The sequence below is a fragment of the Scyliorhinus torazame genome, chromosome 3 (assembly GCF_047496885.1).
Source record: "Scyliorhinus torazame isolate Kashiwa2021f chromosome 3, sScyTor2.1, whole genome shotgun sequence".
Lineage (NCBI taxonomy): Eukaryota > Metazoa > Chordata > Chondrichthyes > Carcharhiniformes > Scyliorhinidae > Scyliorhinus > Scyliorhinus torazame.
In genome coordinates, this window is record NC_092709.1 from 356,618,638 (window position 1) to 356,646,494 (window position 27,857).

The following is a 27,857-nucleotide window of genomic DNA, read 5'->3' on the forward strand; positions in this document are numbered from 1 at the left end:
ATCCAAGTTTTTAAAGTGGAGTCAAAATACCAACAGTTGCAATTAACTACTGAGTGAAGCGATGATGAGTATAGGTCCACTAAAAAGCAACTAATTGCAGTTGTTGAAGAATTGCAAGATGCAAAATCCAAACTTGAGCATTATGATGAAATTAAAACAGATTTGCGAAACAAAACCTCTGAACTCCAGCAGTTATCTTTTCAAATAACAGAATTCCAAAATCAAGTCTTTGAAGTGGAGTCAAAATACCGACAATTGCAATAAAAAACTGAGCGAATTGAACTTGAAAATTGCAAGTTAGTGAAAGAAAGATGTGTTTTAGAAAGAAATATAACCAGCGTGACTGAACATTGCAATTCTTTGACAAACATGCTTTCTGTACAAAAGATTGAACAAACTCAGAAAGCAGTCCAAGCCACCCACCTAGTGGCACAATCGGCAATTGCACAGCCAAGATCAATTGTTAAACGTAAATCATTTTCTCTGTCGGATGAATCAGACGAAGATAGTGTTCCTACAATACAAAATACTAAAGCAATTCGACTAGCCCCTTTAAAACGCAAACGGGTTAGAGTTGGAAGCAAAAAAATAGAAGAAGATGGTGAAACTATCACTAGAAACATATTTGACCACCAATGGGTTCATGAACAAATTGATCCTTCTAAAATTGACGAATGGTCCAAGGGTCTTCCACACCCTAAAAAGGGTGGTAAGACCACATGGGATGGAATTCACAGATTACAAGCCATTTACAGTCTCCACCCATTTGATGGAGTACAAATTCTGACTATCATGCTAGGTACTCGTATAAGTTCAACCCTTAGAAATGAAGTAGAAGTTGCCCTTGGAGACGATTTGCAAAATTTAGAAGCTGGTTGGCTAACAATCAAGAATTGGCTATTACAATTTCGCCCCCCGAGGACCAATTGGTCTAAGATCACAGCTTGCTTTCAAAAAAATGATGAAGATATTCAGGATTTTGAGGAAAGATTTTTACGTACTTGGATGGAATATTCAGGAATGACACTCGACCAGGAAAATGACACATGGGATGCAAGCACTTTAAGTCCATTAAAAACGGCTTTTATAGCCGGTGTTAAACCTGGAGTTTCTGCTGCCTTGAATTTGGTTTTACCAGCTTGGGCCACAGCTGGCACATACCGAGACATAATTGACCGATGCATTCAGATAGATCGTGGTTTGCACAATCAGGCAACTTTTAACACTGCAGCTGCTCAAATGCAGCCTATTGCTCAAATCCAGCCCATGTTACCTGCTGCTCCAGCGGCGGCTGTTGCAGCACCTGCAGGAATATCAGCAGTAACTACAATTTCACCACCAGCGCCAGAGCAAACATGTACCCTTGCTCCATTAAAATCACGTAAGGAAATACCACAATGTCTTTCCTGTGGTAGAGTAGGACACTGGATGGCAAAATGCTATCAAAAACAACGGATGGATTCGAGAGATGATAATGAAGGAGACAATGTTCACTACAATACATTTCCACCTCGTGGTCAACCATATAACACGTACCAACAAGACACACCCAGTATGGCTTCTGGTCAGCAACACTGGCTAAGCAACTAAAAAAAAAACCAACAATCTTTGATTAAAAGCCAAAAGAACAGGTTGTTCAAAGAAATTTGATAACGGGAATTTGGCAGCAATCCAACTTTTACTCCCAGTCCATTTGAGTGACAAAAAAAAAGTTTAAAAGATGCGAATGGCATCATTCCAAGCGATACGCCTCTTTTGTCTCTGTAAGAAAATTAACCCTTTCAACAAGCTTTTGTGTATAATCCAGAGGATGTCAAAGACTTGACATCAATTTTGATAATCATTTTACCATTTATTACTAGATCATATGTTCAACTTTTATTGTATAATAATTTTAATAATTATTTTGAAATGCCTGTTGTATTTTAAGTGTCAATTTTATTGTTTAAAACTGCAATGATTCCTTATAAATTAAAGATTCCTTTAGGGAGACACCGTGCGAAGGGCAGGAAAGATAAATGAGGTGTTTAAGACCTTTTATGAAGAACTGTATAGGTCTGAGCCCCCAGAGGGAGAGGAGGGGATGCGGCAGTTCCTGGACCAGTTGAGGTTCCCGAAAGTGGAAGAGCAGGCGGTGGCAGGCCTGGGGGCGCCGATTGAGGTGGACGAGGTTATTAAGGGACTGGGAAGCATGCAAGCAGGGAAGGCTCCGGGGCCAGACGTGTTCCCGGTGGAATTCTACAGAAAATATGTGGACTTGTTGGCCCCGTTGTTGGCGAGGACGTTCAATGAGGCCAGGGAAGGGGGGACACTACCCCCGACAATGTCGGAGGCGACGATATCGCTAATTTTGAAGAGGGACAAAGATCCGATGCAGTGTGGGTCCTATAGACCTATTTCACTATTGAACGTGGACGCCAAACTGCTAGCAAAGGTGCTGGCATCGAGGATAGAGGACTGTGTCCCAGGGGTGGTGCACAAAGACCAGACAGGGTTCGTAAAAGGGAGACAATTGAATGTTAACATGCGACGGTTATTAGGGGTGATAATGATGCCCTCAGTGGAGGGGGAGGCAGAGATAGTGGCGGCAATGGACGCAGAGAAGGCATTTGATAGGGTGGAGTGGGAGTATTTATGGGAAGTGTTAAGGAGGTTTGGGTTTGGGAACGGATTTATTCGCTGGGTTAGACTACTTTATGGGGCACCAACGGCAAGCGTAGTTACAGGTCGACATAGATCGGAGTATTTCCGATTATATAGGGGAACAAGACAGGGATGCCTGCTGTCTCCATTGTTGTTTGCGCTGGCAATTGAACCTCTGGCCATGGCGCTGAGAGACTCCAGGAAATGGAGAGGGGTGACTAGAGGGGGAGAAGAACACCGAGTCTCGTTATACGCGGATGACCTATTGCTATACGTATCGGACCCAGCGGGGGGGATGATAGAGGTTATGCGAATCTTGAGGAGGTTCGGGGAATTTTCGGGGTATAGGTTAAACATGGGGAAGAGTGAATTATATGTGATACATCCAGGGGACCAGAGTAGAGAGATAGAAGGCTTACCTCTAAGGAAAGTGGAAAGAAACTTCCGATACTTGGGGATTCAGATCGCTAGGAGCTGGGGAACCTTGCACAGACTTAATCTGACACGGTTGGTAGAACAAATGGAGGAGGACTTTAAGAGGTGGGACATGCAGCCTTTATCGCTGGCGGGCAGGGTGCAGGCAATTAAGATGATGGTCCTCCCGAGGTTCTTATTTGTATTTCAATGTCTCCCTATTTTAATCACCAGGACCTTTTTTAATAAAATAGATAGGAGCATTACGAGCTTTGTGTGGGCAGGGAAAGTTCCGAGAGTAAGGAGGGGGTTCCTGCAGCGCAGTAGGGACAGAGGAGGACTGGCACTACCGAATTTGGGAGATTATTATTGGGCCGCCAATGTGGCAATGATACGTAGATGGATGATGGAGGGTGAGGGAACGGCGTGGAAAAGGCTGGAGAGAAGGTCCTGTAAAGGGACGAGTCTAGAGGCGCTGGTGACGGCGCCGCTACCGTTCTCACCGAAAAGGTACACCACGAACCCGGTGGTGGCGGCAACACTGAACATATGGGGACAGTGGAGGCGACAGAGAGGGGTGCGGGGAGCCTTGGTGGGGTCCCCTATCAGGAACAACCATAGGTTCGCCCCAGGAAGAATGGATGGAGGATTTCAGAGCTGGTACCAGTTGGGAATTAGGAAGGTGGGAGATTTATTCATAGATGGGACTTTTGCGAGCTTGGGAGCACTGGAGGAAAAGTATAAGTTACCCCGTGGGAATTTCTTGAGATATATGCAGGTGAGGGCATTTACTAGACAACAGGTGAGGGAATTTCCGCGGCTCCCGACACAGGGGATACAGGACAGGGTGCTTTCAGGGGTGTGGGTCGGAGAGGGCAAGGTGTCAGAGATTTATAGAGAGATGAGGGAAGAGGGGGAGGAGTCGGTGGGCGAACTAAAAAGAAAGTGGGAAGAAGAATTAGGGGAGGAGATAGAGGAGGGTATGTGGGCTGATGCCCTAAGCAGGGTAAATTCCTCTTCCTCATGCGCCAGGCTTAGCCTGATTCAATTTAAGGTGCTACATAGAGCACACATAACGGGAGCAAGATTGAGCAGGTTCTTTGGAGTGGAGGACAAATGTGGGAGGTGTGGCGGGAGCCCGGCAAACCACGCACATATGTTTTGGGCGTGCCCGGCACTGGAAGGGTATTGGAAGGGAGTGACGGGAGTGATTTCGCAGGTGGTGAAGGCCCGGGTCACACCAGGCTGGGGGTTAGCTCTATTTGGAGTTGCGGACGAGCCGGGAGTGCAGGAGGCGAAAAAGGCCGATGTCGTGGCCTTTGCGTCCCTCGTAGCCCGGCGCAGGATCCTACTCATGTGGAAGGAGGCGAAACCCCCCGGACTGGAGGCCTGGGTAAACAATATGGCGGGGTTCATTAAACTGGAGCAGATAAAGTTTGCCCTGAGAGGATCGGCTCAAGGGTTCACCAGGCGGTGGCAGCCATTTCTCGACTACCTAGGGGAACGTTAGAGGGAAGACGGATGACCAGCAGCAGCAACCCAGGGGGGGGGGGGGGGGGTGGGGGAGGGGGGGAGGCAGTTGAGTATAGGTCAATAGAGTACGAGGTTTTGTTACTTGTATATTATTACTACTATTATTATTATTGTTAAAAAGTTTAAAAATTTCTGTTTTGTTACTGTTATCGTTTCGCTTGTTTTGTAAGCGGGAAAAATGTTGCTCAGGGAAAAGAATTTCAATAAAATATATTTTTTAAAAAATAATAATTGCTGCGCGATGACTGGATTATTATTCTCCGCACATCATTACAAAAACACTATGCAGCCCCATAATCTGGTGATTCAAGTTGAGATACCCTCGCAGATATCATCGGCGTGACATTCCTGACACGATACAGATATGCAACGAGAGAAAGAGACAAGGTCTGAACCAGCATTGGGGCTTTGGTTTAATATTTGACCTGCAGGACAGCACCTCTGTCAATGCAGCACACCCTTCACACGGAAAGCCAGTGCTGAGGAGTCAGGATTGAGCCGATGAGCAAAGGTGATATAAACTCTTACCTGTATTAGCACCAGTGACAATGGCCGTTTTGCCATTGAGATCCACTGGGCAATCACTGGGCCTCCACCATCCTCTCCGTTGCAACCTGACAATGAAAAACAGGACGAAGGAAACTGTGAACCAGACAGGGTGCGCGGCGGGCGACAGGAGCTGGGCGAAGAGCAGAGGCAGCTCCATGAATGCAGCTGAGCCTCACAGTGCAGAGTCTAACCCATTGCCCAGAATGCAATGTTTACTCAACGCTTAGCAATTAACTTGCTATTTGAAAACAAATTCTGGAGCCCGAGGTGGACGTCATGAACGGCAATGAAACTTTTAGGTAAAGTAGCAACTTCAGAGAATTGGAAATAATCCAGAACCTCCCTGTGGGAACACACGCTGAAGTGAGCGTCAGACTCGGCAAATGGGCAGATTTGTGGCAGGTGGAATTCAGTCTCAGTGTGAGGTTATCCATTTTGGACCAAAAATGGATTGAACAGGGTACTTTCTAAATGCAAAGAGGCCAGGTACAGTGGATGTCCAAAGAGATTTGGGGGTTCAGGTGCACAGTCCTTAAAATGCCACAAACAAGTGCAGAAAAAGGCGAATAGAATGCTAGTCTTTATAATTTATTGTCACAAATAGGCTTCAATAAGGGTACTGTGGAAAGCTCATGGTCGCCAAATACTGGCGCCTGTTTGGAGCGGCCGTTACGGGAACTGATCCCGCGCTATTTAGCCCAGTGTGCTAAACCAGACCCTATCTCAAGATGAATGGACTATAAATACACAGGGGTGATGCTGCAGATACGCAAAACCCTGGTTGGACTCCACTTGGATTACTGTGAGCAGTTCTGGGCACCTTCACATTACGAAGGATTACTGATGGTGACAGCCGTGTCACTGATGGTGACAGCAGCATTACTGGTGATGACAGCAGTGTTACTGATGGTGACAGCAGCATTACTGGTGGTGACAGCAGTATTACTGGTGGTGACAGCAATATTACTGGTGGTGACAGCAGTGTTACTGGTGGTGACAGCAGTGTTACTGGTGGTGACAGCAGCATTACTGATGGTGACAGCAGTATTACTGGTGGTGACAGCAGTGTTACTGGTGGTGACAGCAGCATTACTGGTGGTGACAGCAGTGTTACTGATGGTGACAGCAGCATTACTGATGGTGACAGCAGCATTACTGGTGGTGACAGCAGTGTTACTGATGGTGACAGCAGCATTACTGATGGTGACAGCAGCGTTACTGGTGGTGACAGCAGTATTACTGGTGGTGACAGCAGTATTACTGGTGGTGACAGCAGTGTTACTGATGGTGACAGCACTGTTACTGGTGGTGACAGCAGTATTACTGGTGGTGACAGCAGTGTTACTGATGGTGACAGCAGCATTACTGGTGGTGACAGCAGTGTTACTGATGGTGACAGCACTGTTACTGGTGGTGACAGCCGTGTTACTGATGGTGACAGCAGTATTACTGGTGGTGACAGCAGTGTTACTGGTGGTGACAGCCGTGTTACTGATGGTGACAGCAGCATTCCTGGTGGTGACAGCAGAGTTACTGGTGGTGACAGCAGTATTACTGGTGGTGACAGCAGTGTTACTGATGGTGACAGCAGCATTACTGATGGTGACAGCAGCATTACTGATGTGTACAGCAGTGTTACTGATGGTGACAGCAGTATTACTGGTGGTGACAGCAGTGTTACTGATGGTGACAGCAGCATTACTGGTGGTGGCAGCAGCATTACTGGTGATGACAGCAGTGTTACTGATGGTGACAGCAGCATTACTGGTGGTGACAGCAGTATTACTGGTGGTGACAGCAGTATTACTGGTGGTGACAACAGTGTTACTGATGGTGACAGCAGCATTACTGGTGGTGACAGCAGCATTACTGGTGGTGACAGCAGCATTACTGGTGGTGACAGCCATGTTGCTGGTGGTGACAGCAGTGTTACTGATGGTGACAGCAGTATTACTGATGGTGTCAGCAGCATTACTGGTGGTGACAGCACTGTTACTGGTGGTGACAGCCGTGTTGCTGGTGGTGACAGCAGTATTACTGATGGTGACAGCAATATTACTGGTGGTGACAGCCATGTTACTGATGGTGACAGCAGTATTACTGATGGTGACAGCCGTGTTACTGGTGGTGACAGCAGCATTACTGGTGATGACAGCAGTATTACTGATGGTGACAGCAGTATTACCGGTGGTGACAGCAGCATTACTGGTGGTGACAGCAGTGTTACTGATGGTGACAGCCATGTTACTGGTGGTGACAGCAGCATTACTGGTGATGACAGCAGTATTACTGATGGTGACAGCAGTATTACCAGTGGTGACAGCAGTATTACTGGTGGTGACAGCAGTGTTACTGATGGTGACAGCAGCATTACTGGTGATGACAGCAGTGTTACTGATGGTGACAGCAGTATTACCGGTGGTGACAGAAGTGTTACTGATGGTGACAGCAGTATTACCGGTGGTGACAGCAGTGTTACTGATGGTGACAGCAGCATTACTGGTGGTGACAGCAGTGTTACTGATGGTGACAGCAGTATTACCAGTGGTGACAGCAGCATTACTGGTGATGACAGCAGCATTACTGATGGTGACAGCAGCATTACTGGTGGTGACAGCAGTGTTACTGATGGTGACAGCAGTGTTACTGATGGTGACAGCAGTATTACTGGTGGTGACAGCAGCATTACTGGTGATGACAGCAGTGTTACTGATGGTGACAGCAGCATTACTGGTGGTGACAGCAGTATTACTGGTGGTGACAGCAGTGTTACTGGTGGTGACAGCAGCATTACTGATGGTGACAGCAGTATTACTGGTGGTGACAGCAGTGTTACTGGTGGTGACAGCAGCATTACTGGTGGTGACAGCAGTGTTACTGATGGTGACAGCAGCATTACTGATGGTGACAGCAGCATTACTGGTGGTGACAGCAGTGTTACTGATGGTGACAGCAGCATTACTGATGGTGACAGCAGCGTTACTGGTGGTGACAGCAGTATTACTGGTGGTGACAGCAGTATTACTGGTGGTGACAGCAGTGTTACTGATGGTGACAGCACTGTTACTGGTGGTGACAGCAGTATTACTGGTGGTGACAGCAGTGTTACTGATGGTGACAGCAGCATTACTGGTGGTGACAGCAGTGTTACTGATGGTGACAGCACTGTTACTGGTGGTGACAGCCGTGTTACTGATGGTGACAGCAGTATTACTGGTGGTGACAGCAGTGTTACTGGTGGTGACAGCCGTGTTACTGGTGGTGACAGCCGTGTTACTGATGGTGACAGCAGCATTACTGGTGGTGACAGCAGAGTTACTGGTGGTGACAGCAGTATTACTGGTGGTGACAGCAGTGTTACTGATGGTGACAGCAGCATTACTGATGGTGACAGCAGCATTACTGATGTGTACAGCAGTGTTACTGATGGTGACAGCAGTATTACTGGTGGTGACAGCAGTGTTACTGATGGTGACAGCAGCATTACTGGTGGTGACAGCAGCATTACTGGTGATGACAGCAGTGTTACTGATGGTGACAGCAGCATTACTGGTGGTGACAGCAGTATTACTGGTGGTGACAGCAGTATTACTGGTGGTGACAACAGTGTTACTGATGGTGACAGCAGCATTACTGGTGGTGACAGCAGCATTACTGGTGGTGACAGCAGCATTACTGGTGGTGACAGCAGCATTACTGGTGGTGACAGCAGCATTACTGGTGGTGACAGCAGCATTACTGGTGGTGACAGCCATGTTGCTGGTGGTGACAGCAGTGTTACTGATGGTGACAGCAGTATTACTGATGGTGTCAGCAGCATTACTGGTGGTGACAGCACTGTTACTGGTGGTGACAGCCGTGTTGCTGGTGGTGACAGCAGTATTACTGATGGTGACAGCAATATTACTGGTGGTGACAGCCATGTTACTGATGGTGACAGCAGTATTACTGATGGTGACAGCCGTGTTACTGGTGGTGACAGCAGCATTACTGGTGATGACAGCAGTATTACTGATGGTGACAGCAGTATTACCGGTGGTGACAGCAGCATTACTGGTGGTGACAGCAGTGTTACTGATGGTGACAGCCATGTTACTGGTGGTGACAGCAGCATTACTGGTGATGACAGCAGTATTACTGATGGTGACAGCAGTATTACCAGTGGTGACAGCAGTATTACTGGTGGTGACAGCAGTGTTACTGATGGTGACAGCAGCATTACTGGTGATGACAGCAGTGTTACTGATGGTGACAGCAGTATTACCGGTGGTGACAGCAGTGTTACTGATGGTGACAGCAGTATTACCGGTGGTGACAGCAGTGTTACTGATGGTGACAGCAGCATTACTGGTGGTGACAGCAGTGTTACTGATGGTGACAGCAGTATTACCAGTGGTGACAGCAGCATTACTGGTGATGACAGCAGCATTACTGATGGTGACAGCAGCATTACTGGTGGTGACAGCAGTGTTACTGATGGTGACAGCAGTGTTACTGATGGTGACAGCAGTATTACCAGTGGTGACAGCAGCATTACTGGTGATGACAGCAGCATTACTGATGGTGACAGTAGCATTCCTGGTGGTGACAGCAGTGTTACTGATGGTGACAGCAGCATTACTGATGGTGACAGCAGTATGAATGGTGGTGACAGCAGTGTTACTGATGGTGACAGTAGCATTACTGGTGGTGACAGCAGCATTACTGATGGTGACAGCAGTATTACTGGTGGTGACAGCAGTGTTACTGGTGATGACAGCAGCATCACTGATGATGACAGCAGTATTACTGGTGGTCACAGCAGTATTACTGGTGGGGACAACAGTATTACTGGTGGGGACAGCAGTATTACTGGTGGTGACAGCAGTGTTACTGATGGTGACTGCAGAGTTACTGGTGGTGACTGCAGTGTTACTGGTGGTGACAGCAGTATTACTGGTGGTGACTGCAGAGTTACTGGTGGTGACAGCCGTGTTACTGATGGTGGCTGCCGTGTTACTGGTGCTGACAGCAGCATTACTGATGGTGACAGCAGTGTTACTGATGGTGACAGCATTGTTACTGATGGTGACAGCAGTGTTACTGATGGTGACAGCAGTATTACTGGTGGTGACTGCAGAGTTACTGGTGGTGACAGCAGTACGGCAGCACGGTAGCACAGTGGTTAGCACACTTGCTTCACAGCTCCAGGGTCCCAGGTTCGATTCCCCACTGGGTCACTGTCTGTGCGGAGTCTGCACGTCCTCCCCGTGTCTGCGTGGGTTTCCTCCGGGTGCTCCGGTTTCCTCCCACAGTCCAAAGATGTGCAGGTTAGGTGGATTGGCCACGCTAAATTGCCCTTCGTGTCCAAAATTGCCCTTAGTGTTGGGTGGGGTTAATGGGTTACGGGGAATAGGGTGGAGGTGTTGACCTTGGGTAGGGTGCGCTTTCCAAGAGCCGGTGCAGATTCGATGGGCCGAATGCCCTCCTTCTGCACTGTAAATTGTATGATTCTATGATTCTATTACTGGTGGCGACAGCAGAGTTACTGGTGGTGACAGGAGTATTACTGGTGGTGACAGCAGCATTACTGGTGGTGGCAGCGGCATTACTGGTGGTGACAGCAGTATTACTGGTGGTGACAGCAGCATTACTGGTGGTGACAGCAGAGTTACTGGTGCTGACAGCATTATTACTGGTGGTGACAGCAGCATTACTGGTGGTGACAGCCGTGTTACTGGTGCTGACAGCATTATTACTGGTGGTGACAGCAGTATTACCGGTGGTGACAGAAGTATTACTGGTGGTGACAGCAGAGTTACTGGTGGTGACAGCAGTGTTACTGGTGCTGACAGCAGCGTTACTGATGGTGACAGCAGTATTACTGGTGGTGACAGCAGTGTTACTGGTGGTGACAGCAGTATTACTGGTGGTGACAGCACTGTTACTGGTGGTGACAGCAGCATTACTGGTGGTGACAGCAGTGTTACTGGTGGTGACAGCAGCATTACTGGTGATGACAGCAGCATTACTGGTGGTGACAGCAGTATTACTGGTGGTGACAGCAGCATTACTGGTGGTGACAGCAGTATTACTGGTGGTGACAGCAGTGTTACTGATGGTGACAGCAGCATTACTGGTGGTGACAGCAGTATTACTGGTGGTGACAGCAGCATTACTGGTGGTGGCAGCGGCATTACTGGTGGTGACAGCAGCATTACTGGTGGTGACAGCAGTATTACTGGTGGTGACAGCAGTGTTACTGATGGTGACAGCAGTGTTACTGATGGTGACAGTAGCATTACTGGTGGTGACAGCACTGTTACTGGTGGTGACAGCCGTGTTACTGATGGTGACAGCAGTATTACTGGTGGTGACAGCAGTGTTACTGGTGGTGACAGCCGTGTTACTGATGGTGACAGCAGTATTACTGGTGCTGACAGCAGTATTACTGGTGGTGACAGCAGTGTTACTGATGGTGACAGCAGTGTTACTGGTGGTGACAGCAGTGTTACTGGTGGTGACAGCCGTGTTACTGATGGTGACAGCAGTATTACTGGTGGTGACAGCAGTGTTACTGGTGCTGACAGCAGTGTTACTGATGGTGACAGCAGTATTACTGGTGGTGACAGCAGTGTTACTGGTGGTGACAGCAGTATTACTGGTGGTGACAGCAGTGTTACTGGTGGTGACAGCAGCATTACTGGTGGTCACAGCAGTATTACTGGTAGTGACAGCAGTGTTACTGGTGGTGACAGCAGCATTACTGGTGATGACAGCAGCATTACTGGTGGTGACAGCAGTATTACTGGTGGTGACAGCAGCATTACTGGTGGTGACAGCTGTATTACTGGTGCTGACAGCAGTGTTACTGATGGTGACAGCAGCATTACTGGTGGTGACAGCAGTATTACTGGTGGTGACAGCGGCATTACTGGTGGTGGCAGCGGCATTACTGGTGGTGACAGCAGCATTACTGGTGGTGACAGCAGTATTACTGGTGGTGACAGCAGTGTTACTGATGGTGACAGCAGTGTTACTGATGGTGACAGTAGCATTACTGGTGGTGACAGCACTGTTACTGGTGGTGACAGCCGTGTTACTGATGGTGACAGCAGTATTACTGGTGGTGACAGCAGTGTTACTGGTGGTGACAGCCGTGTTACTGATGGTGACAGCAGCATTACTGATGGTGACAGTAGTGTTACTGATGGTGACAGCAGTATTACTGGTGGTGACAGCAGTGTTACTGATGGTGACAGCAGCATTACTGGTGGTGACAGCAGCATTACTGGTGGTGACAGCAGTGTTACTGATGGTGACAGCAGCATTACTGGTGGTGACAGCACTGTTACTGGTGGTGACAGCTGTGTTACTGGTGGTGACAGCATTATTACTGATGGTGACAGCAATATTACTGGTGGTGACAGCCATGTCACTGATGGTGACAGCAGTATTACTGGTGCTGACAGCAGCATTACTGGTGGTGACAGCAGTATTACTGGTGGTGACAGCAGTATTACTGATGGTGACAGCAGTATTACTGGTGGTGACAACCATGTTACTGGTGGTGACAGCAGCATTACTGGTGATGACAGCAGTGTTACTGATGGTGACAGCAGTATTACTGGTGGTGACAGCAGTATTACTGGTGGTGACAGCAGTATTACTGGTGGTGACAGCAGCATTACTGGTGATGACAGCAGTGTTACTGATGGTGACAGCAGTATTACTGGTGGTGACAGCAGTGTTACTGGTGGTGACAGCAGTGTTACTGGTGGTGACAGCAGCATTACTGGTGGTCACAGCAGTGTTACTGATGGTGACAGCAGCATTACTGGTGGTGACAGCAGTGTTAGTGGTAGTGACAGCAGCATTACTGGTGGTGACAGCAGTATTACTGATGGTGACAGCAGTGTTACTGGTGGTGACAGCAGCATTACTGATGGTGACAGCAGTATTACTGGTGGTGACAGCAGCATTACTGATGGTGACAGCAGTAATACTGGTGGTGACAGCAGTACTACTGGTGGTGACAGCAGCATTACTGATGGTGACAGCAGTATTACTGGTGGTGACAGCAGTGTTACTGGTGGTGACAGCATTATTACTGATGGTGACAGCAGTATTACTGGTGGTGACAGCAGTATTACTGGTGGTGACAGCAGAGTTACTGGTGGTGACAGCAGTATTACTGGTGATGACAGCAGTGTTACTGATGGTGACAGCAGCATTACTGGTGGTGACAGCAGCATTACTGGTGGTGACAGCAGTGTTACTGGTGGTGACAGCAGTGTTACTGATGGTGACAGCAGTGTTACTGGTGGTGACAGCAGCATTACTGGTGATGACAGCCATGTTACTGATGGTGACAGCAGTGTTACTGATAGTGACAGTAGCATTACTGGTGGTGACAGCAGTGTTACTGATGGTGACAGCAGCATTACTGATGGTGACAGCAGTATTACTGGTGGTGACAGCAGTATTGCTGGTGGTGACAGCAGTGTTACTGGTGGTGACAGCAGTAATACTGGTGGTGACAGCAGTGTTACTGATGGTGACAGCAGCATCACTGGTGGTGACAGCAGTGATACTGATGGTGACAGCAGTATTACTGGTGGTGACAGCAGTATTACTGGTGGTGACAGCAGTATTACTGGTGGTGACAGCAGTGTTACTGATGGTGACTGCAGAGTTACTGGTGGTGACAGCAGTGTTACTGATGGTGACAGCAGTATTACTGGTGGTGACAGCAGGGTTACTGGTGGTGACAGCAGCATCACTGGTGGTGACAGCAGTATTACTGATGGTGACAGCAGTATTACTGATGGTGACAGCAGTATTACTGGTGGTGACAGCCATGTTACTGGTGGTGACAGCAGCATTACTGGTGATGACAGCAGTGTTACTGATGGTGACAGCAGTATTACTGGTGGTGACAGCAGTGTTACTGGTGGTGACAGCAGCATTACTGGTGGTGACAGCAGTGTTACTGATGGTGACAGCAGTGTTACTGATGGTGACAGCAGTAATACTGGTGGTGACAGCAGCATTACTGGTGGTGACAGCAGTGTTAGTGGTAGTGACAGCAGCATTACTGGTGGTGACAGCAGTATTACTGATGGTGACAGCAGTGTTACTGATGGTGACAGCAGTAATACTGGTGGTGACAGCAGTATTACTGGTGGTGACAGCAGCATTACTGATGGTGACAGCAGTATTACTGGTGGTGACAGCAGCATTACTGATGGTGACAGCAGTAATACTGGTGGTGACAGCAGTGTTACTGGTGCTGACAGCAGTGTTACTGATGGTGACAGCAGTATTACTGGTGGTGACAGCAGTGTTACTGGTGGTGACAGCAGTATTACTGGTGGTGACAGCAGTGTTACTGGTGGTGACAGCAGCATTACTGGTGGTCACAGCAGTATTACTGGTGGTGACAGCAGTGTTACTGGTGGTGACAGCAGCATTACTGGTGAGGACAGCAGCATTACTGGTGGTGACAGCAGTATTACTGGTGGTGACAGCAGCATTACTGGTGGTGACAGCAGTATTACTGGTGGTGACAGCAGTGTTACTGATGGTGACAGCAGCATTACTGGTGGTGACAGTAGCATTACTGGTGGTGACAGCACTGTTACTGGTGGTGACAGCCGTGTTACTGATGGTGACAGCAGTATTACTGGTGGTGACAGCAGTGTTACTGGTGGTGACAGCCGTGTTACTGATGGTGACAGCAGCATTACTGATGGTGACAGCAGTGTTACTGATGGTGACAGCCGTGTTACTGATGGTGACAGCAGTATTACTGGTGGTGACAGCAGTGTTACTGGTGGTGACAGCAGCATTACTGGTGGTGACAGCAGCATTACTGGTGGTGGCAGCGGCATTACTGGTGGTGACAGCAGCATTACTGCTGGTGACAGCAGTATTACTGGTGGTGACAGCAGCGTTACTGATGGTGACAGCAGTGTTACTGATGGTGACAGTAGCATTACTGGTGGTGACAGCACTGTTACTGGTGGTGACAGCCGTGTTACTGATGGTGACAGCAGTATTACTGGTGGTGACAGCAGTGTTACTGGTGGTGACAGCCGTGTTACTGATGGTGACAGCAGCATTACTGATGGTGACTGCAGTGTTACTGATGGTGACAGCAGTATTACTGGTGGTGACAGCCATGTTACTGGTGGTGACAGCAGCATTACTGGTGATGACAGCAGTGTTACTGATGGTGACAGCAGTATTACTGGTGGTGACAGCAGTATTACTGGTGGTGACAGCAGAGTTACTGGTGGTGACAGCAGTATTACTGGTGGTGACAGCAGTGTTACTGATGGTGACAGCAGCATTACTGATGGTGACAGCAGCATTACTGATGTGTACAGCAGTGTTACTGATGGTGACAGCAGTATTACTGGTGGTGACAGCAGTGTTACTGATGGTGACAGCAGCATTACTGGTGGTGGCAGCAGCATTACTGGTGATGACAGCAGTGTTACTGATGGTGACAGCAGCATTACTGGTGGTGACAGCAGTATTACTGGTGGTGACAGCAGTATTACTGGTGGTGACAACAGTGTTACTGATGGTGACAGCAGCATTACTGGTGGTGACAGCAGCATTACTGGTGGTGACAGCAGCATTACTGGTGGTGACAGCAGCATTACTGGTGGTGACAGCCATGTTGCTGGTGGTGACAGCAGTGTTACTGATGGTGACAGCAGTATTACTGATGGTGTCAGCAGCATTACTGGTGGTGACAGCACTGTTACTGGTGGTGACAGCCGTGTTGCTGGTGGTGACAGCAGTATTACTGATGGTGACAGCAATATTACTGGTGGTGACAGCCATGTTACTGATGGTGACAGCAGTATTACTGATGGTGACAGCCGTGTTACTGGTGGTGACAGCAGCATTACTGGTGATGACAGCAGTATTACTGATGGTGACAGCAGTATTACCGGTGGTGACAGCAGCATTACTGGTGGTGACAGCAGTGTTACTGATGGTGACAGCCATGTTACTGGTGGTGACAGCAGCATTACTGGTGATGACAGCAGTATTACTGATGGTGACAGCAGTATTACCAGTGGTGACAGCAGTATTACTGGTGGTGACAGCAGTGTTACTGATGGTGACAGCAGCATTACTGGTGGTGACAGCAGTGTTACTGATGGTGACAGCAGTATTACCGGTGGTGACAGCAGTGTTACTGATGGTGACAGCAGTATTACCGGTGGTGACAGCAGTGTTACTGATGGTGACAGCAGCATTACTGGTGGTGACAGCAGTGTTACTGATGGTGACAGCAGTATTACCAGTGGTGACAGCAGCATTACTGGTGATGACAGCAGCATTACTGATGGTGACAGCAGCATTACTGGTGGTGACAGCAGTGTTACTGATGGTGACAGCAGTGTTACTGATGGTGACAGCAGTATTACTGGTGGTGACAGCAGCATTACTGGTGATGACAGCAGTGTTACTGATGGTGACAGCAGCATTACTGGTGGTGACAGCAGTATTACTGGTGGTGACAGCAGTGTTACTGGTGGTGACAGCAGCATTACTGATGGTGACAGCAGTATTACTGGTGGTGACAGCAGTGTTACTGGTGGTGACAGCAGCATTACTGGTGGTGACAGCAGTGTTACTGATGGTGACAGCAGCATTACTGATGGTGACAGCAGCATTACTGGTGGTGACAGCAGTGTTACTGATGGTGACAGCAGCATTACTGATGGTGACAGCAGCGTTACTGGTGGTGACAGCAGTATTACTGGTGGTGACAGCAGTATTACTGGTGGTGACAGCAGTGTTACTGATGGTGACAGCACTGTTACTGGTGGTGACAGCAGTATTACTGGTGGTGACAGCAGTGTTACTGATGGTGACAGCAGCATTACTGGTGGTGACAGCAGTGTTACTGATGGTGACAGCACTGTTACTGGTGGTGACAGCCGTGTTACTGATGGTGACAGCAGTATTACTGGTGGTGACAGCAGTGTTACTGGTGGTGACAGCCGTGTTACTGATGGTGACAGCAGCATTACTGGTGGTGACAGCAGAGTTACTGGTGGTGACAGCAGTATTACTGGTGGTGACAGCAGTGTTACTGATGGTGACAGCAGCATTACTGATGGTGACAGCAGCATTACTGATGTGTACAGCAGTGTTACTGATGGTGACAGCAGTATTACTGGTGGTGACAGCAGTGTTACTGATGGTGACAGCAGCATTACTGGTGGTGACAGCAGCATTACTGGTGATGACAGCAGTGTTACTGATGGTGACAGCAGCATTACTGGTGGTGACAGCAGTATTACTGGTGGTGACAGCAGTATTACTGGTGGTGACAACAGTGTTACTGATGGTGACAGCAGCATTACTGGTGGTGACAGCAGCATTACTGGTGGTGACAGCAGCATTACTGGTGGTGACAGCAGCATTACTGGTGGTGACAGCAGCATTACTGGTGGTGACAGCAGCATTACTGGTGGTGACAGCCATGTTGCTGGTGGTGACAGCAGTGTTACTGATGGTGACAGCAGTATTACTGATGGTGTCAGCAGCATTACTGGTGGTGACAGCACTGTTACTGGTGGTGACAGCCGTGTTGCTGGTGGTGACAGCAGTATTACTGATGCTGACAGCAATATTACTGGTGGTGACAGCCATGTTACTGATGGTGACAGCAGTATTACTGATGGTGACAGCCGTGTTACTGGTGGTGACAGCAGCATTACTGGTGATGACAGCAGTATTACTGATGGTGACAGCAGTATTACCGGTGGTGACAGCAGCATTACTGGTGGTGACAGCAGTGTTACTGATGGTGACAGCCGTGTTACTGATGGTGACAGCAGCATTACTGGTGGTGACAGCAGAGTTACTGGTGGTGACAGCAGTATTACTGGTGGTGACAGCAGTGTTACTGATGGTGACAGCAGCATTACTGATGGTGACAGCAATATTACTGGTGGTGACAGCCATGTTACTGATGGTGACAGCAGTATTACTGATGGTGACAGCCGTGTTACTGGTGGTGACAGCAGCATTACTGGTGATGACAGCAGTATTACTGATGGTGACAGCAGTATTACCGGTGGTGACAGCAGCATTACTGGTGGTGACAGCAGTGTTACTGATGGTGACAGCCATGTTACTGGTGGTGACAGCAGCATTACTGGTGATGACAGCAGTATTACTGATGGTGACAGCAGTATTACCAGTGGTGACAGCAGTATTACTGGTGGTGACAGCAGTGTTACTGATGGTGACAGCAGCATTACTGGTGGTGACAGCAGTGTTACTGATGGTGACAGCAGTATTACCGGTGGTGACAGCAGTGTTACTGATGGTGACAGCAGTATTACCGGTGGTGACAGCAGTGTTACTGATGGTGACAGCAGCATTACTGGTGGTGACAGCAGTGTTACTGATGGTGACAGCAGTATTACCAGTGGTGACAGCAGCATTACTGGTGATGACAGCAGCATTACTGATGGTGACAGCAGCATTACTGGTGGTGACAGCAGTGTTACTGATGGTGACAGCAGTGTTACTGATGGTGACAGCAGTATTACTGGTGGTGACAGCAGCATTACTGGTGATGACAGCAGTGTTACTGATGGTGACAGCAGCATTACTGGTGGTGACAGCAGTATTACTGGTGGTGACAGCAGTGTTACTGGTGGTGACAGCAGCATTACTGATGGTGACAGCAGTATTACTGGTGGTGACAGCAGTGTTACTGGTGGTGACAGCAGCATTACTGGTGGTGACAGCAGTGTTACTGATGGTGACAGCAGCATTACTGATGGTGACAGCAGCATTACTGGTGGTGACAGCACTGTTACTGATGGTGACAGCAGCATTACTGATGGTGACAGCAGCGTTACTGGTGGTGACAGCAGTATTACTGGTGGTGACAGCAGTATTACTGGTGGTGACAGCAGTGTTACTGATGGTGACAGCACTGTTACTGGTGGTTTCAGCAGTATTACTGGTGGTGACAGCAGTGTTACTGATGGTGACAGCAGCATTACTGGTGGTGACAGCAGTGTTACTGATGGTGACAGCACTGTTACTGGTGGTGACAGCCGTGTTACTGATGGTGACAGCAGTATTACTGGTGGTGACAGCAGTGTTACTGGTGGTGACAGCCGTGTTACTGATGGTGACAGCAGCATTACTGGTGGTGACAGCAGAGATACTGGTGGTGACAGCAGTATTACTGGTGGTGACAGCAGTGTTACTGATGGTGACAGCAGCATTATTGATGGTGACAGCAGCATTACTGATGTGTACAGCAGTGTTACTGATGGTGACAGCAGTATTACTGGTGGTGACAGCAGTGTTACTGATGGTGACAGCAGCATTACTGGTGGTGACAGCAGCATTACTGGTGATGACAGCAGTGTTACTGATGGTGACAGCAGCATTACTGGTGGTGACAGCAGTATTACTGGTGGTGACAGCAGTATTACTGGTGGTGACAACAGTGTTACTGATGGTGACAGCAGCATTACTGGTGGTGACAGCAGCATTACTGGTGGTGACAGCAGCATTACTGGTGGTGACAGCAGCATTACTGGTGGTGACAGCAGCATTACTGGTGGTGACAGCCATGTTGCTGGTGGTGACAGCAGTGTTACTGATGGTGACAGCAGTATTACTGATGGTGTCAGCAGCATTACTGGTGGTGACAGCACTGTTACTGGTGGTGACAGCCGTGTTGCTGGTGGTGACAGCAGTATTACTGATGGTGACAGCAATATTACTGGTGGTGACAGCCATGTTACTGATGGTGACAGCAGTATTACTGATGGTGACAGCCGTGTTACTGGTGGTGACAGCAGCATTACTGGTGATGACAGCAGTATTACTGATGGTGACAGCAGTATTACCGGTGGTGACAGCCGCATTACTGGTGGTGACAGCAGTGTTACTGATGGTGACAGCCATGTTACTGGTGGTGACAGCAGCATTACTGGTGATGACAGCAGTATTACTGATGGTGACAGCAGTATTACCAGTGGTGACAGCAGTATTACTGGTGGTGACAGCAGTGTTACTGATGGTGACAGCAGCATTACTGGTGATGACAGCAGTGTTACTGATGGTGACAGCAGTATTACCGGTGGTGACAGCAGTGTTACTGATGGTGACAGCAGTATTACCGGTGGTGACAGCAGTGTTACTGGTGGTGACAGCAGCATTACTGGTGGTGACAGCAGTGTTACTGATGGTGACAGCAGTATTACCAGTGGTGACAGCAGCATTACTGGTGATGACAGCAGCATTACTGATGGTGACAGCAGCATTACTGGTGGTGACAGCAGTGTTACTGATGGTGACAGCAGTGTTACTGATGGTGACAGCAGTATTACCAGTGGTGACAGCAGCATTACTGGTGATGACAGCAGCATTACTGATGGTGACAGTAGCATTACTGGTGGTGACAGCAGTGTTACTGATGGTGACAGCAGGATTACTGATGGTGACAGCAGTATGAATGGTGGTGACAGCAGTGTTACTGATGGTGACAGTAGCATTACTGGTGGTGACAGCAGCATTACTGATGGTGACAGCAGTATTACTGGTGGTGACAGCAGTGTTACTGGTGATGACAGCAGCATCACTGATGATGACAGCAGTATTACTGGTGGTCACAGCATTGTTACTGATGGTGACAGCAGTGTTACTGATGGTGACAGCAGTATTACTGGTGGTGACTGCAGAGTTACTGGTGGTGACAGCAGTACGGCAGCACGGTAGCACAGTGGTTAGCACACTTGCTTCACAGCTCCAGGGTCCCAGGTTTGATTCCCCACTGGGTCACTGTCTGTGCGGAGTCTGCACGTCCTCCCCGTGTCTGCGTGGGTTTCCTCCGGGTGCTCCGGTTTCCTCCCACAGTCCAAAGATGTGCAGGTTAGTTGGATTGGCCACGCTAAATTGCCCTTCGTGTCCAAAATTGCCCTTAGTGTTGGGTGGGGTTAATGGGTTACGGGGAATAGGGTGGAGGTGTTGACCTTGGGTAGGGTGCGCTTTCCAAGAGCCGGTGCAGATTCGATGGGCCGAATGCCCTCCTTCTGCACTGTAAATTGTATGATTCTATGATTCTATTACTGGTGGCGACAGCAGAGTTACTGGTGGTGACAGGAGTATTACTGGTGGTGACAGCAGCATTACTGGTGGTGGCAGCGGCATTACTGGTGGTGACAGCAGTATTACTGGTGGTGACAGCAGCATTACTGGTGGTGACAGCAGAGTTACTGGTGCTGACAGCATTATTACTGGTGGTGACAGCAGCATTACTGGTGGTGACAGCCGTGTTACTGGTGCTGACAGCATTATTACTGGTGGTGACAGCAGTATTACCGGTGGTGACAGAAGTATTACTGGTGGTGACAGCAGAGTTACTGGTGGTGACAGCAGAGTTACTGGTGCTGACAGCATTATTACTGGTGGTGACAGCAGCATTACTGGTGGTGACAGCCGTGTTACTGGTGCTGACAGCATTATTACTGGTGGTGACAGCAGTATTACCGGTGGTGACAGAAGTATTACTGGTGGTGACAGCAGAGTTACTGGTGGTGACAGCAGTGTTACTGGTGCTGACAGCATTATTACTGGTGGTGACAGCAGCATTACTGGTGGTGACAGCCGTGTTACTGGTGCTGACAGCATTATTACTGGTGGTGACAGCAGTATTACCGGTGGTGACAGAAGTATTACTGGTGGTGACAGCAGAGTTACTGGTGGTGACAGCAGTGTTACTGGTGCTGACAGCAGCATTACTGATGGTGACAGCAGTATTACTGGTGGTGACAGCAGTGTTACTGGTGGTGACAGCAGTATTACTGGTGGTGACAGCACTGTTACTGGTGGTGACAGCAGCATTACTGGTGGTCACAGCAGTATTACTGGTGGTGACAGCAGTGTTACTGGTGGTGACAGCAGCATTACTGGTGATGACAGCAGCATTACTGGTTGTGACAGCAGTATTACTGGTGGTGACAGCAGCATTACTGGTGGTGACAGCAGTATTACTGGTGGTGACAGCAGTGTTACTGATGGTGACAGCAGCGTTACTGGTGGTGACAGCAGTATTACTGGTGGTGACAGCAGCATTACTGGTGGTGGCAGCGGCATTGCTGGTGGTGACAGCGGCATTACTGGTGGTGACAGCAGTATTACTGGTGGTGACAGCAGTGTTACTGATGGTGACAGCAGTGTTACTGATGGTGACAGTAGCATTACTGGTGGTGACAGCACTGTTACTGGTGGTGACAGCCGTGTTACTGATGGTGACAGCAGTATTACTGGTGGTGACAGCAGTGTTACTGGTGGTGACAGCCGTGTTACTGATGGTGACAGCAGTATTACTGGTGCTGACAGCAGTATTACTGGTGGTGACAGCAGTGTTACTGATGGTGACAGCAGTGTTACTGGTGGTGACAGCAGTGTTACTGGTGGTGACAGCCGTGTTACTGATGGTGACAGCAGTATTACTGGTGGTGACAGCAGTGTTACTGGTGCTGACAGCAGTGTTACTGATGGTGACAGCAGTATTACTGGTGGTGACAGCAGTGTTACTGGTGGTGACAGCAGTATTACTGGTGGTGACAGCAGTGTTACTGGTGGTGACAGCAGCATTACTGGTGGTCACAGCAGTATTACTGGTAGTGACAGCAGTGTTACTGGTGGTGACAGCAGCATTACTGGTGATGACAGCAGCATTACTGGTGGTGACAGCAGTATTACTGGTGGTGACAGCAGCATTACTGGTGGTGACAGCAGTATTACTGGTGCTGACAGCAGTGTTACTGATGGTGACAGCAGCATTACTGGTGGTGACAGCAGTATTACTGGTGGTGACAGCAGCATTACTGGTGGTGGCAGCGGCATTACTGGTGGTGACAGCAGCATTACTGGTGGTGACAGCAGTATTACTGGTGGTGACAGCAGTGTTACTGATGGTGACAGCAGTGTTACTGATGGTGACAGTAGCATTACTGGTGGTGACAGCACTGTTACTGGTGGTGACAGCCGTGTTACTGATGGTGACAGCAGTATTACTGGTGGTGACAGCAGTGATACTGGTGGTGACAGCCGTGTTACTGATGGTGACAGCAGCATTACTGATGGTGACAGTAGTGTTACTGATGGTGACAGCAGTATTACTGGTGGTGACAGCAGTGTTACTGATGGTGACAGCAGCATTACTGGTGGTGACAGCAGCATTTATGGTGGTGACTGCAGTGTTACTGATGGTGACAGCAGCATTACTGGTGGTGACAGCACTGTTACTGGTGGTGACAGCTGTGTTACTGGTGGTGACAGCATTATTACTGATGGTGACAGCAATATTACTGGTGGTGACAGCCATGTCACTGATGGTGACAGCAGTATTACTGGTGCTGACAGCAGCATTACTGGTGGTGACAGCAGTATTACTGGTGGTGACAGCAGTATTACTGATGGTGACAGCAGTATTACTGGTGGTGACAACCATGTTACTGGTGGTGACAGCAGCATTGCTGGTGATGACAGCAGTGTTACTGATGGTGACAGCAGTATTACTGGTGGTGACAGCAGTATTACTGGTGGTGACAGCAGTATTACTGGTGGTGACAGCAGCATTACTGGTGATGACAGCAGTGTTACTGATGGTGACAGCAGTATTACTGGTGGTGACAGCAGTGTTACTGGTGGTGACAGCAGTGTTACTGGTGGTGACAGCAGCATTACTGGTGGTCACAGCAGTGTTACTGATGGTGACAGCAGCATTACTGGTGGTGACAGCAGTGTTAGTGGTAGTGACAGCAGCATTACTGGTGGTGACAGCAGTATTACTGATGGTGACAGCAGTGTTACTGGTGGTGACAGCAGCATTACTGATGGTGACAGCAGTATTACTGGTGGTGACAGCAGCATTACTGATGGTGACAGCAGTAATACTGGTGGTGACAGCAGTACTACTGGTGGTGACAGCAGCATTACTGATGGTGACAGCAGTATTACTGGTGGTGACAGCAGTGTTACTGGTGGTGACAGCATTATTACTGATGGTGACAGCAGTATTACTGGTGGTGACAGCAGTATTACTGGTGGTGACAGCAGAGTTACTGGTGGTGACAGCAGTATTACTGGTGATGACAGCAGTGTTACTGATGGTGACAGCAGCATTACTGGTGGTGACAGCAGCATTACTGGTGGTGACAGCAGTGTTACTGGTGGTGACAGCAGTGTTACTGATGGTGACAGCAGTGTTACTGGTGGTGACAGCAGCATTACTGGTGATGACAGCCATGTTACTGATGGTGACAGCAGTGTTACTGATAGTGACAGTAGCATTACTGGTGGTGACAGCAGTGTTACTGATGGTGACAGCAGCATTACTGATGGTGACAGCAGTATTACTGGTGGTGACAGCAGTATTACTGGTGGTGACAGCAGTGTTACTGGTGGTGACAGCAGTAATACTGGTGGTGACAGCAGTGTTACTGATGGTGACAGCAGCATCACTGGTGGTGACAGCAGTGATACTGATGGTGACAGCAGTATTACTGGTGGTGACAGCAGTATTACTGGTGGTGACAGCAGTATTACTGGTGGTGACAGCAGTGTTACTGATGGTGACTGCAGAGTTACTGGTGGTGACAGCAGTGTTACTGATGGTGACAGCAGTATTACTGGTGGTGACAGCAGAGTTACTGGTGGTGACAGCAGTATTACTGGTGGTGACAGCCGTGTCACTGATGGTGACAGCAGTATTACTGGTGGTGACAGCAGCATTACTGGTGATGACAGCCATGTTACTGATGGTGACAGCAGTGTTACTGATGGTGACAGTAGCATTACTGGTGGTGACAGCAGTGTTACTGATGGTGACAGCAGCATTACTGATGGTGACAGCAGTATTACTGGTGGTGACAGCAGTATTACTGGTGGTGACAGCAGTGTTACTGGTGGTGACAGCAGCATCACTGGTGGTGACAGCAGTATTACTGATGGTGACAGCAGTATTACTGATGGTGACAGCAGTATTACTGGTGGTGACAGCCATGTTACTGGTGGTGACAGCAGCATTACTGGTGATGACAGCAGTGTTACTGATGGTGACAGCAGTATTACTGGTGGTGACAGCAGTGTTACTGGTGGTGACAGCAGCATTACTGGTGGTGACAGCAGTGTTACTGATGGTGACAGCAGCATTACTGGTGGTGACAGCAGTGTTAGTGGTAGTGACAGCAGCATTACTGGTGGTGACAGCAGTATTACTGATGGTGACAGCAGTGTTACTGATGGTGACAGCAGTAATACTGGTGGTGACAGCAGTATTACTGGTGGTGACAGCAGCATTACTGATGGTGACAGCAGTATTACTGGTGGTGACAGCAGCATTACTGATGGTGACAGCAGTAATACTGGTGGTGACAGCAGTGTTACTGGTGCTGACAGCAGTGTTACTGATGGTGACAGCAGTATTACTGGTGGTGACAGCAGTGTTACTGGTGGTGACAGCAGTATTACTGGTGGTGACAGCAGTGTTACTGGTGGTGACAGCAGCATTACTGGTGGTCACAGCAGTATTACTGGTGGTGACAGCAGTGTTACTGGTGGTGACAGCAGCATTACTGGTGAGGACAGCAGCATTACTGGTGGTGACAGCAGTATTACTGGTGGTGACAGCAGCATTACTGGTGGTGACAGCAGTATTACTGGTGGTGACAGCAGTGTTACTGATGGTGACAGCAGCATTACTGGTGGTGACAGTAGCATTACTGGTGGTGACAGCACTGTTACTGGTGGTGACAGCCGTGTTACTGATGGTGACAGCAGTATTACTGGTGGTGACAGCAGTGTTACTGGTGGTGACAGCCGTGTTACTGATGGTGACAGCAGCATTACTGATGGTGACAGCAGTGTTACTGATGGTGACAGCCGTGTTACTGATGGTGACAGCAGTATTACTGGTGGTGACAGCAGTGTTACTGGTGGTGACAGCAGCATTACTGGTGGTGACAGCAGCATTACTGGTGGTGGCAGCGGCATTACTGGTGGTGACAGCAGCATTACTGGTGGTGACAGCAGTATTACTGGTGGTGACAGCAGCGTTACTGATGGTGACAGCAGTGTTACTGATGGTGACAGTAGCATTACTGGTGGTGACAGCACTGTTACTGGTGGTGACAGCCGTGTTACTGATGGTGACAGCAGTATTACTGGTGGTGACAGCAGTGTTACTGGTGGTGACAGCCGTGTTACTGATGGTGACAGCAGCATTACTGATGGTGACAGCAGTGTTACTGATGGTGACAGCAGTATTACTGGTGGTGACAGCCATGTTACTGGTGGTGACAGCAGCATTACTGGTGATGACAGCAGTGTTACTGATGGTGACAGCAGTATTACTGGTGGTGACAGCAGTATTACTGGTGGTGACAGCAGTATTACTGGTGGTGACAGCAGCATTACTGGTGATGACAGCAGTGTTACTGATGGTGACAGCAGTATTACTGGTGGTGACAGCAGTGTTACTGGTGGTGACAGCAGTGTTACTGGTGGTGACAGCAGCATTACTGGTGGTCACAGCAGTGTTACTGATGGTGACAGCAGCATTACTGGTGGTGACAGCAGTGTTAGTGGTAGTGACAGCAGCATTACTGGTGGTGACAGCAGTATTACTGATGGTGACAGCAGTGTTACTGGTGGTGACAGCAGCATTACTGATGGTGACAGCAGTATTACTGGTGGTGACAGCAGCATTACTGATGGTGACAGCAGTAATACTGGTGGTGACAGCAGTACTACTGGTGGTGACAGCAGCATTACTGATGGTGACAGCAGTATTACTGGTGGTGACAGCAGTGTTACTGGTGGTGACAGCATTATTACTGATGGTGACAGCAGTATTACTGGTGGTGACAGCAGTATTACTGGTGGTGACAGCAGTATTACTGGTGATGACAGCAGTGTTACTGATGGTGACAGCAGTATTACTGGTGGTGACAGCAGTATTACTGGTGGTGACAGCAGAGTTACTGGTGGTGACAGCAGTATTACTGGTGATGACAGCAGTGTTACTGATGGTGACAGCAGCATTACTGGTGGTGACAGCAGCATTACTGGTGGTGACAGCAGTGTTACTGGTGGTGACAGCAGTGTTACTGATGGTGACAGCAGTGTTACTGGTGGTGACAGCAGCATTACTGGTGATGACAGCCATGTTACTGATGGTGACAGCAGTGTTACTGATAGTGACAGTAGCATTACTGGTGGTGACAGCAGTGTTACTGATGGTGACAGCAGCATTACTGATGGTGACAGCAGTATTACTGGTGGTGACAGCAGTATTACTGGTGGTGACAGCAGTGTTACTGGTGGTGACAGCAGTAATACTGGTGGTGACAGCAGTGTTACTGATGGTGACAGCAGCATCACTGGTGGTGACAGCAGTGATACTGATGGTGACAGCAGTATTACTGGTGGTGACAGCAGTATTACTGGTGGTGACAGCAGTATTACTGGTGGTGACAGCAGTGTTACTGATGGTGACTGCAGAGTTACTGGTGGTGACAGCAGTGTTACTGATGGTGACAGCAGTATTACTGGTGGTGACAGCAGAGTTACTGGTGGTGACAGCAGTATTACTGGTGGTGACAGCCGTGTCACTGATGGTGACAGCAGTATTACTGGTGGTGACAGCAGCATTACTGGTGATG

At 48.8% G+C, this 27,857-nt stretch overlaps 1 protein-coding gene across 1 annotated transcript in view; it reads right to left on the minus strand.

The window, feature by feature from the left end:
• LOC140409360 (retinol dehydrogenase 11) overlaps positions 1-5,306 on the minus strand; it is a 150,274-nt gene extending 144,968 nt beyond the window's left edge. Inside the window, exon 1 of the mRNA XM_072497796.1 lies at positions 5,119-5,306. Within this exon, the coding sequence (XP_072353897.1) occupies positions 5,119-5,296 (178 nt within the window). The 5' untranslated portion in view covers positions 5,297-5,306. The remainder of the gene's footprint in view (positions 1-5,118) is intronic.
• Between the last annotated feature and the right edge of the window lie 22,551 nt (positions 5,307-27,857).